Raw genomic sequence first — 12,525 nt, 5'->3', positions numbered from 1 at the left:
TTAATTGCTAGCAACGTTCTAATATTCCTGAATGTTACGTACTACAGTTTAGCTCTTGCAACACACATGTTTCTGTCGGTGCATTTAATGACAGCAGAGTGGTTCTGTTAATATAATTTTTTTGTTATTCCAGATTTTGATAAGAAATAATCAGCTAGGCAGAATTTATACTTCAGTTTATCACATTCCAAATTTTACGTCTTATTTTCCATAAGACTTCTTTAAAGTGATCATGTTTCTTTTGCATTCCTATATAATTTGAACTTCATAGCCTCATTTACACATTAAGAATTCATTTTATGATTCGTGGATACTGCGATAAAAGTTGATGGTTTAAGTGCCGCAACTTACATGGTGGCATATTTGGTTTTATTGCGTGGTGTCACACTGTTTCTTGCTCGGCATAATATTTTAAAGCATATGTATTGAGTTTTCTTTAGCCTATACTGCAAGTTGCTGTCATAAGTTGTCCATGTTATGTCCATAATCCGTAAAGTGATATTATTTGTTTTGCGCAAGTGCTAAAACTCATTTCTGGACCATACGTACATATAATATTGGCTCTTAGTTTACCTCATCTAGATAATATATGACACTGCAAGGAGTTCCATTGACGCTAGAGTGTGGGAAATAGAATTATATTGCTTGCGTTGACCATATTATGAATTTCATGATGTTAATGGAATGGTCATGCCTTAGTCTTCTTAAGAAAGATGCTTAACCTGCATGAATTTTTAAAGGCAAGCAAATTCACTTGATTAACAATATCTGATTTAGGGTCACACTGTTGTATACCATCTGAGGCAGAGATCTTCAACAAAAAAAATGCAATTTGTAGGAACCACTCTTGATGTGTTACACTAGAGTACATAATACAACATTCTCACTTTTGTTATCAGCATTATTTTTATAATGTACTGATATACTGCTCGATTTCTATTTCTTTCTCATTAACTGAAGTACAAGTCATCCCTTATGATTAATCCACATTATCAGTACACAATAAAATATTTTTTTCATCAACTATACTATTTTTTTGTTCATAAAGACACAACTTCCCAGGAAGTGTCCAATCAAAGTTCATTAAATTTTAATAGTTATTATGTATTAAAAATATAATGACATCGATACAAAGTATCATTAGATTTTTAATAAAACAACTTCAGTTTTGTTACATACTACTCCATGTACTTATGAGTACCATATACTTGTAAAACTGAAACTTGAAGGTGTATGTTGGATACTGTATCAATGTGCAAAACAACATGTTCAACAAACAAGCGAGTATATTCCAACAAAACCATTTTTATCTATGCATTTTGTTATAATTCCATTGGCTCTATAATTATTTACATAATGGATATATAGGAAAATCGAACGTGTATTAATGTGTAACAACTCTTTGTCTATATTATTAAAGCTTCATAGAGAATATGACATTGTTTCTCTCTTACTCATGCTAGGCGTTCATATGCTTTTACACTTCCATAGCTAGGTGTGCTCTCATTTACCTCAATTTTAAACTGTAACTTTTATCTAAGTTTATGTTCAATTGTATTATTTTTGTCCAAGAAGTATACATTTAACTATTACTAGCAAAAGAGCCCGTGCGTTGCAACGGGAGAGAAAACATAGCACACACTCTTAACTCAACAACCATCAGTCAAGACCACAATAGGTCTATCTTCTTTATTTTTGCGAGGCATCATATTTGTGTTGCCGCTTATCCTCCTTCTCACCCTCGCCGGCGATGGCCTCGGTGTTCACACAAAACAACAAAAAATGTGTGTTGAATATGGTTAATCCTAAGGCGTCTCTCTCTCTCTCTCTCTCTCTCTCTCTCTCGCTCTCGCTCTCGCTCGCTCTCTCGCGATCTCACTCTCGCGATGAGAAATCTGTTGTTTTCCCTTGCGACATTTTTCAGAGGTATGCACGTCTAGTTATCGATGTTTTCTTTTCCGTATATGGCTATAGTGGAGTGTTTATTTGCAATCCGGATCGCCGCCGGTATGAAAAAACGGATCTTGCGCTATAAATTATAAGTTTGCTTCCATAACAATATTTTAAAAATATTTAACAGGTAAAATTAACATCATATTTAGATTCCACACATTTTTCTAATAAAATTTCATATATAATATGTTAAAATCGAAGTTACGGTTTAAAAGATACAGATAATTTAGAAAATCATTTGGTTTGACTCAAATATATTCCAAAATGATATTTAAAGATACTTAAAAGGTAAAAATAATCTCATATTCATATTCTACATATTTTTCTAATCAAATTTCATATATAACATGTTCAAATCGGAGTTACAGTTTAAAAGATATGGATGATTTTAAAAAACATTTGTTTGACTTAAATATGATTCGCGGATGAATTACCTAAAACATCAGGGGGTTTTCGAAAAATGTAAAATAACGGTTCGGGTGTGACTTAAATCCGGACGGTGGGTTGATTTCAAGAAAAGACAAGGACGTTTGTGTAAAATACGAAAATAACGATTCGTTTTAACTTAAAACAGGACTGCGGGTTGAATTCTCTGAAATAGAGGAACTTTTCTGAAAAATGGCATGACGGACGAAAGAAACCCAATTTGCTTTATTATTAGGTAAAGATAAAGATGACATAAAGAATATAACATTCCTGATGTATACTTTGATTAACTGTATTTCATACATACTATTAGAAACTAAGTAGAGGAATCAAACATTATTCGCCCTATGTTCTAATAATGCTTTTAGGTAACAATTATTAAAAATTCATGTGTCAAAATTTGTTCTTATATTTGCTCTAACTATTTTTGGAGATTTTTGAGATTAAACTGCTAGCCCGTGCATGTGCACGGGTTGATGACTAGTGATAATAATTTGGATTAATTTACTTGAAAATTTGCTAATTATTCCAGCACTAGAATCATACGACGATTATAGGTTAAGCGTTACCCATCGGTAGGGGAGCTGCATCATCATATGATTAGAGAACCAGACTACATGGTTGGTTACAACGACTGGATAGCAAAACAATAAATAAATAAAGTCAACCAAGATCAATCCTTATCTACAACCACCTGGCCGCCGCGCTAAGTACAGAACACGTAGAGAGGATAACACCACGTTTATAACACACTAAAACTGAAACGGTCAATGGTCAAGATCAATCATTATCAAACGGCTCGTTTAACTTGCTGTGTTTTAATTTGTGGGGTGCCTTCATGTCTTGGGCCGACTATAAAGGAAACTCACATACATGTAGCACAATGCCAAGTTTTTGCCAACAACCAATAGACATTTCTCTCATCGGAGCGAGCGGCAGAGAGAGAGAGAGAGAGAGAGAGATGGCAGTGGCTGGCTGCGGTAGCAGGGAGGAGAGGTGGAGCCTGGCAGGCGCCACGGCGCTCGTCACCGGCGGCAGCAAAGGAATAGGGTATATTTAATCTCTCTCGCTCTTAGTTTTACGAGTGCAGTTAGTAAGTATGTATTTATATATGTACGTGATCCGTCATCTCAATTTGTCCCCGACTAGACATGCCATCGTGGAGGAGCTTGCTGGGTTTGGGGCGAGGGTGCACACCTGCTCCCGGAACGCGGCGGAGCTGGAGGAGTGCCGCCGGCGGTGGGAGGAGAAGAACCTGCTGGTCACCGTCTCTGTCTGTGATGTCTCGGTGCGCGCCCAGAGGGAGAAGCTTATGGAGACGGTCCGACAAACATTCGACGGCAAGCTCGACATACTAGTAAGTTGTGCCAACAACCAATATTCAGCTCTGATTGAGCATCAACCAAGTGAAGGGTTTAATAAATTGCTAGCTTTGTGTATGTAATGCAGGTGAACAATGCAGGGCAATTTTGGTTCAAGCCTGCTGCTGAATGTACGGCGGACGACTTCTCGAATCTGATGACCACCAACTTGGAGGCGAGCTTCCATCTAAGTCAACTTGCACGCCCTCTTCTCATACACGCTTCTATTGCTGGAGGAGGCAGCATCATCAACGTGTCCTCCATTGGAGGCTCAATTGCCTTCGCAGGCTCCATCGTTTATGCTATCACAAAAGGTACCTACATATGTACTTAATTGGCAACATATATATAATATACTATTGTGCATCTAAGCTAGGAAAGTACTATATATATATAATGGAATTTAAGTTTTTACAATGTACAAGTTATAATTCGATTGAAATGGAGTCTTAGCTATGTTTTCTATGACTACTGTATCATCTGGAGAAATTATGTACAAGTTACTACATATATATAATTTAAATCTATGTTTTCTATGTTTCTATTAATGTTGAAAGTTAATTTGGTACCTAGCTAAAATTATGTGGGATCTCTCTCTCTCTCTCCATGGTTATCTTTCTCCTCTGGTATGTAGGCGCGGTGAACCAGCTTACGAGGAATTTAGCCACCGAGTGGGCCCCTAACAAGATCCGTGTGAATGGCGTCGCCCCAGGATTTGTCACAACAGATATGATTAAAGATGTAAGCAATCACCTAGCAAACTTCCTTCTAGTTTAAATAAAAGCACATGAATTTTAAACCATATTATGGTAAGTATTTATAAGATAAATAAGTTCACTTCACATGGGGAGGGAAAAAGATTCCAACATTTCAACTCATGTGTAAAATAGCTAGATCGTAATTGATTGAAGCAAGCACTAGTGTATTTTTCACTATGATACGAGTTTGAGAGACTGACGGATTTATACTCAATCACGAATTCATGGCCAAAAATTTGGGAGAGCATAGCTTGATCTGTTTGCCAGTTTCTTTATCCAAGAAATTAGCAACTTTTATTTTTGCATGCTACACTGCCAGCAAGTTTTCATATATTTTTCTAATTAAATGTGGATAACAAGTAGTTGTTGTGGATTGATAGGTAGATTCAGAGTACATGAAGCAAGAGAACTCGAAGACTCCGTTGGGACGGAGTGGCAAGCCGGTGGAGATCGCCTCGGCAGTGTCATTTTTGTGTATGCCGGCAGCTTCTTACATCACCGGCCAAACCATTTGCATTGATGGTGGTCGAACCATTAGTTCTTAGCCATCAACATCTTTATTGCCGCTAAATAATTTCATCATTACTTGGGTCAATAATTGTATAAGTGAACAAAAGCTAGTCTTGAGGTTTCAGGCTAGTACCATAGTATCTGAGTGACATTGGTATGTATCCTTGCACGCAACACCCCACTTGTATAAACAATATTCATATTGTTGACATCGTGAATATGAAATTTATTCCTATTTGTCATATTGATGTGCACTGGAGCTGACTTTGAATCAGTACAATACGAAATATGTTCGTATTCGTCAGACTGATGTGCACTGGAGCTGACTTTGAATCAGTACGCACACACGAACTCTCAGTACATATATAGCTTAGTGGTCCTAAACAAAGTGTTCGGTCAGTATCATTTCATCAGTTGATTTGACGTATAGGGTGCTATGGGAAATTCAGACATGACAAGTGACATGTATTTTTTGGAAATCCAGATAATACAACATGACCCTAAGTTACAGCAGGGATGGGTGGAACATTATTTTTAGTGTTGGACTACTAGTGGAGGTCAAGACACTAGCTAACAGCTGTTGTAGATTTCTCAATGATGTACTAGACTAGATTATGTAGATATTGGCTCAAACTTAGCAAGTGCCTCCGGCTTGGTCCATCTTTTTTTATGACAAGGTTTATGTTTTCTGGCATCGTTATTCTTTTTGTTTTTTTTCTGGCATCGTTATTCGAAGGAACGTAATAATAGTTTTGAATTGCTGTGAGCTATGCACTGCTAAAAAAGATACCCCCTGTCAGTTCTCCTATTCTTAATGTGTTGTTCTTAATTCGCTTGCACCCTGCACCTGTTGCTGACTATTCACTACAACTTGTAAATAAGTTTGTTAGACATTGGGATTAGATGAGAGAACAAGAACTTGTCAAACTCTTGATTTTGGTACCCTTTTTTTGTGAGACTAAATTTGGTACTTAATAAGCTACTTGGGGCAACATCTTGTACAGAGTTAATCAACCGGAACACAATACAAGTGTTCAACAGAGATCGTCATCAACTATCCATAATGCAAACACACTTAAGTCTTAGTAGGAGTATTACCGAAAGCAATCCATCTACTGAAAAAAAAAAACATGATGTATGCAGCAAGTGGCAACTAAGATCACTCCTTTTGTGGGTGGGCCTGCTTGAGCTTCTATTAATTTGTAATCTTCTTGTCTTCCTGGACAAGGAACAGTGTTCGGTCCTTTGGTACGACATTCTCCCAGCAAGCTAAGCCAGTGAGCCATTGTCATCATCCTAACCGTACCAATGAAAATCACGTGTGAGCCTCGCAAGCCAGAAACAATCATGGATGAAAATAATGTGCTCTCCTAACAATTGACTATGATTAGTTGTTGCTCCTTTTCCTTGTTTTGTTCGTGGTGGTTTTGTGAAGATTCTTGGAGATTTTTTTGCAGTCGTGCACCGTTCCTTTGTGGGGGTTTTGTGAATATTCTTGAAGGTTCAATGTATTTTTTTTTCCTTTTCTCTGTTTTTTCTTCCAGTTCTCTTTGGTTTTTGCTTATTTTTTCTGTGTGTTTTCCCTTTTTAATACATGAGAAAGATACTAAAACATGGTGAACGTTTTTCAATATTTGCTAAACATTTTTGTTGTATACAATGAACATTTTTTAATATATGGTGAACCTTTTCTATATATAGTGTATATACTTTTTTAACATACAATGAATAATTTTAAACACAAACTGTAAACTTTATAAATATACAAATAACAATATTTTATATATGGTGAACATCTTTTAAGTACGCACTAAACAATTTGTAAACACAAACTAGAATTTTTTTTAATATAAAATGAACATTTTAAAATGTATATATTTTAAAATAAATTTTAAATATTTTCATGCATTTTAAAACTATATTGTAAAAATATAGTTTCTGAGTATTTATTTAAATGTACCTCTACACTTCTGACCCATTAGGCTAGCGTGGGTTTCCTCGTCGTGTTAGAGGCCTCGTTGTCGATGGCAAAGAAAAGGGGAAGAAAAAAAGCACCTCCTATAGGACTGATAACAAATGTACAAAAAATTGTGAATATGTTTAAGAAAAAATACATTTTTAACCAAATATTTTAGTTGATGATATTTTCTGAATATGGGAATAATTTTCCCAAAACATTTAACATATTTACCAAAAAAATGATTTTCTTTTTAAATCTCAAACATTCTTTAAAGCTTTCGAACTTTGATTTTTTTTGTAAATTTTAGAAATTCCGAACAATTTTTGAAAATTATTTTCTGGAAAATATGAACATATTTATGAAAGTGAACAAAAGTTTGAAACTCTAGAAAGTTTTTGAAATTTTCAAATAATTTTTGAAGTTCTGACTATTTCTTGAAGATTTTTAAAAAATAAGATTTGAATTTTTTTGGAATTCTGAACGTTTTTGAAACCAAACAAGTTGTCAAATGCACAAATTTTCTTTTAAAATTTGTAACATTTCTTGAAGAGTGAACATTTGTTTTTGAAAATGTGAACTTTTTGAACATTTTTTGAAATATGTGGATTATGAAAAAATATGAAGAAACAAATCAAAAAAGACACAGAATAAAGAAAATAAAAAACAAATGAAAACCAGGAAAAATGTTACCGAAATTACAGGAAAAAGAGAACTGATAAAAGGCCAGATATAATCTTTTAGAAAGGTCCTAAGACCAAAATACTGTGTTGCATTAAATGGGCTGGCCCACTTTGGTTTAACGGTCGAGCGCCTATCCGTTAGGTCGACTACCAACACGCATGAAATAGGGTTATCCACAAGAAACAAATAGGCACATAGATTACTCTAGTGTCCTAAGGATTTTGTTGCACCCATTCAATCGGTCCACATGGATATCCTACTTAGCTATATTAGGCATGCCTACACTGCATTGGCTTTCTCATCTCATGGGCCGGCATTGCCATGTACAAGGCCGCGAGATCTATATTTTGACTAGTGTGCGTGACAACAGAAAGATGAGCCCAGATGATCATTGTCAGTTTTGCGACATTATTTTGATTCATGGAGACGCTCCTTAGTTTTATTTTTATGGGATTTAATTGATGAAGGGTTTAGGATGACCAAGGTGGTTATTCCATGTGATTGCAAGCAAATAGTGGAGAATATAAAAGGTGGTTCCGTGGGCTCTTACTTGCCCATCATTAAGGAGTTTATTCTTAGGTCTAGCTATTTTGAAAGTTGTTAGTTTCGAAGGTCGAGCTTCAAATTTTGAAGTTCATATTCTTGCCAAACATGCCTCTTTGCTTGATCAGGGTCGCCATATGTGGCTTCTTAATTCGCATGACCTAGCTTGTATCCCTACAAACGTTTATAATGAGCAATAGAAGTGTTGGCAAGCCCCTAAAAAAAGACTAATGTGAGACCAAGTTTTGCGAAATGACAAGTTATGAGGTACCCCTTGTAAAAAGTCACCCCATCTTCTCAGCCACGGGCAAGTGGCGCACTGCATGTCCGCCACTTGTCGCAATCTGGGTGTTTTTCGATTTATTTTTCCGTACATTCTTTTATTCAAATGTTTTATCTCTTTAATCGTGCGTCCAAATCCCAAACCATCTTCACCGTTGAATTTCTTGCATCCAGATCTTAGCACCTAGATCCCATATTAAATGGGTTTGACTTTTTTTCATGAAAACCCAAGAAAACCATAAACTAGAAAAAAAAGCAAAAACAAAAATGTATAAAAAACAAAAACCTAAAAAACCGCCAACCAGAAAATGAATAATGAAAAAAAGACTAGAAATCATAGTTGTAGTTTTTCACCTTTTTTTCTCAAGAAGCACAATTTTTTTTCCTTCTGAAAAGCATAGCTATGCTTCTCGTGGAAGCACTGATTTTTTTTAAAGAGGCAAATATGTGCTTCATGTGGAGGCACATTTTTTTCCTTTCTGAGAAGCACATACGTGCTTCGCAAAAAAAAAAGATTACTCCGAAACCTAGGGAAAATAAGGCAAAAACAAAAGAGCCAGAAAACCACAACTAGAGGGAGTGCTAAGCACGCAACAACTGCCCGTGGCTGGGCCCACCACTTGATGCTCTTGAATACCAAGAAAGTGACCTTTTGCAGGAGCCCCGAAGGGGTAACCATTGATTATTATATTATTATTTGAGAAATGGTAACCAATGGTTAGTTGCTACCCAAGTTTCATCTTGCAATAGGCGATCTGTAGGATGGGCCGGCCCAATTAAGACCTACACAAGCAATCTTGCAAAAGTTTTGCACCGGTACATAGAACATTTCACCAATTATGGCAAGTTTTATGAAGGTTCCATGTGTTTTTGTATCTTTTTCCGATGTTTTACGTTACTATTTTCAATGTTTTTTCTTTCGGGTTTTTTGTTTTCTTTATTTCTTGTTTGTTTATTTTTTCTTTTCTTCTCTAAAATACACATCAACTTTTTTCAACACACATTGTACATTTATTATAAGAAATGCAGATACACGTTGAACATTTTTAAAATACATGATGTTTTTCATTCAAATACATGTTTGAATTTTTTTTGAATAAATGTTAACCATTTATCAAATAAACACTGAACATTCTTCGTATACACATTGAATATATTTTAATACATGTGAAACAGTTTTAAAATCCACCTTGAGTTTTTAAATTATGATTAATATTTTTCGAGTACATGTAAAGATTTTTTATGTACACGTCAAACATTTTTTGAGCTCGCATAACATTTTTCAATACATGATGAACATTTTTCTAAAATGCGTGAAAATAAATTTCTTCCAAACGTGTTATCATTTTTTAATGTCACAAACAATTTTTTTAATGGGCCACAAAAACATTAAACTTGCGTGAGCAAATTGTTTACACTGCATGCACATTTTTTAAACACGCGAACATATTCTTTGAATGCCACGAACATTTTTCTAAAATCTACCAAAGAAATTTAAAGCCACGAGAAAAATTTATAATACGCGGTGGACAAATTTTTTTTTAATAAAAAGTTCCATGTAGAGCATTTTCGAACATAAGTAAGAAACAATAAAAGAAAATCATAAATAAAGCCTCACATTGGAATAAAAGAAAACCAAAAACAAAAAGCCTATAGTGGGCCGGCCCACACCTAGCTTCCTTTGTAGTGAGCGGTGATGCGTCTCGCCGCAGGTGAGACAAAGCCGCGCCCTGTACAAGACTTTACAAAAACACGTGGACACATTAGTAATGTGTTTATGAGAGGCAAATCCAAGAGCTAGAAGTTCATCGCCCTTATCAGAGGCTCCATTGTTTGATGCCAAGATGTGAGGGCTCCCAAAAATGTCGACGATGCGGGAGCAACTAGGTAGATGGTACCCTTTGGTGGGCTTTCTAGTGGTTACTCGGGAGAGTGTTTGGAGCGTTCTAGAGACATCATGTGTCGCGCGATGGATGCTTCCTCCACTGGGACATTATTGTTTTTTTTTTGAAGTTTTGGGGTTTTCAGGTTTTTTCTTCTCATTTTCTAGTTTTTTTTTCTTTTTAGTATTTTTCTTTGGTTTTTTGGTTTTTATTTGTTTCTGTCTGCGACCGTGCGAAGCGGTGTACTTCACGCGAAAGCACGGGTGTGCTTCGCCCACCATGGGAAGCACAAACTATATTACTTGGGAAGCATAGTTGTGCTCCCATGGGGAGCACAATTGTGTTTCACCCCCACCGGAGCACAAGTTAGTTTTTCGTGGTTGCACGAGTTAGTACAATTTGAAAGCACGTGTTAGTTCACTTTGATTTTTTCATCTGAAAAAATGTTCTTTGAAACCTATCAACATTGGATATAGTTTTGAAGATGCCGACGCGATGAATGCAACGGTAAAAACGGTTTGTAATTTTGATGACGGTTCATGAGATATTTTATTTTGAACAAAAAATCTACGAAAAAACACAAACAAACCCACCCATCCCTCGCGCGCGCGGCAAAGAGATCTCACTAAAACTCTCTGAGTACAATAAATGGAGCACATCTGGTGCACCACTTGTCGCCACTGGATGAGATGGAAATGTCCTTTGCAACGGCTACCCATCAATTAGTAATTTCGAGAGCATGTGCACACAGCTCCAAAAAATGGACCCAATCCATGTCGCCACTGGACGAGATGGGAATGACCTTTGCAACGGCTACCCATCAATTAGCAATTTCGAGAGCATGTGCACACGGCTCCAAAAAATTGACCCAATCCATGTCGCCACTCGACGAGATGGAAATGACCTTTGCAACGGCTACCCATCAATTAGTAATTCCGAGAGCATGTGCACACGGCTCCAAAAAAATGGATCCAATCCATGTCAGGGTTCAACCCTGTTTTCAGCAATTTCTTAGGTTTATTTTGTGTGTGTTATTGTCTTCATATTTTTGGCTTTTTTTTCATTTCCTCCAATTTGCAGTTTTTTCTCATTTCTTACTTTCCTTATTTTTATTTCTTCTATCCTATTTTCTTCCTTTTTAGAAATTTTTCCCTTTTCTTATTTTGTTTATGTTCTTTATCCACATGTGCACGAATATTTCTTAAAGATCTGTGATCTTTTAATACATATTTAATTATCTGAAGATCAGAATATTTTCAAATATGTGTTGAACATTTATTTGCACACCTATGAGCATATTTGTAAGTATGTGAGCTTCAAAAAACAGGGAACTTATCCTGAAAAGATATGTAAAATTTAAATAAAAAATTTATTTTAATATGGGACTATTTTTAATACATGTTGAACATTTTATATCATAAGTTTGAACATATATATTTAGCATATGTGGAATATTTTTTATTTTCCTCATACTAGCTTTCAAATCTTTTATAATACTGACTTTTGACAATATTTCCTTCAAACCTATTAAACATTTCGTTTCTAGAACATAAAGAATCAAGATTTTTTTTTAGTAACAAGAATCAAGAGTTAATGGGACATGCTCTCGCGGCCCATACAAAGGGCATGGCATCAAATAGGAGGATTCCTTTTGGGAGTCTGGCAGCTCAACTCATGATGCCAATGACGATGAGATGATCTCTACGTACCATCACTCTGAAATAACTTATCCAGAAGGCATGAAAGATAGATTGCATCGTAACAAAGCTCCCCCCCCCCCCCCCCCCCCCCAGCTAGGATCTTCGCCGTTGCACGGCAACTAATTACTAAAACTTCTTTCAGAGGTTGTATGGTGTGCGTGCGTGCGTGCGTGTGCGTGTGTGTGTGCGTGTGTGTGTGCGTGTGTGTGTGTGTGTGTGTGTGTGGCGGGGTGGGGGTGGGGGGCTACAACAGAACCACCTCTTAGGGTGAAAAACATAGATAAACTAAACCTGAGCTCTCATATCTCCGATGGATGGGTCAATTCGACCACATAGATTTGATTTGAGGCTTTGTACATTTCACGGAGATATCACTGACTAACTGCTATATACGAAAAAGAGCCTTCCACCAATTCCCATGTGGTCACCGAGCCATTCTATCGAAGATCCAACTATGTTCACCTTTTC

At 36.3% G+C, this 12,525-nt stretch overlaps 1 protein-coding gene across 1 annotated transcript; it reads left to right on the top strand.

Annotated features, from left to right (window-relative positions):
* The first annotated feature begins 3,262 nt into the window (after positions 1-3,262).
* On the top strand, positions 3,263-5,250 carry LOC125554421 (noroxomaritidine/norcraugsodine reductase-like). The gene is made up of 5 exons (XM_087519234.1): positions 3,263-3,429; positions 3,529-3,736; positions 3,829-4,054; positions 4,375-4,481; positions 4,879-5,250. The coding sequence occupies exons 1-5, from the start codon at positions 3,263-3,265 to the stop codon at positions 5,041-5,043; spliced, it is 873 nt and encodes a 290-aa protein (XP_087375360.1). The 3' UTR covers positions 5,044-5,250.
* Positions 5,251-12,525: the final 7,275 nt, after the last annotated feature.

The sequence above is a fragment of the Triticum urartu genome, chromosome 4A, assembly GCF_056163025.1.
Source record: "Triticum urartu cultivar PI428250 chromosome 4A, HENAU_Tu73, whole genome shotgun sequence".
NCBI classification, from domain to species: domain Eukaryota; kingdom Viridiplantae; phylum Streptophyta; class Magnoliopsida; order Poales; family Poaceae; genus Triticum; species Triticum urartu.
Note: the sequence above shows the minus strand (reverse complement) of the source record. Positions and strands in the feature narration are given on the sequence as shown.

What these genes read in the sequence shown, in the direction of transcription:
- LOC125554421 (XM_087519234.1), top strand. Translation starts at nt 3,263, where the DNA reads ATGCCAAGTTTTTGCCAACAACCAATAGACATTTCTCTCATCGGAGCG. An exon ending in ACGGCAAGCTCGACATACTA is followed by an intron (nt 3,737 to 3,828) that starts GTAAGTTGTGCC and finishes TATGTAATGCAG; the next exon opens with GTGAACAATGCAGGGCAATT. An exon ending in CGTTTATGCTATCACAAAAG is followed by an intron (nt 4,055 to 4,374) that starts GTACCTACATAT and finishes TCTGGTATGTAG; the next exon opens with GCGCGGTGAACCAGCTTACG.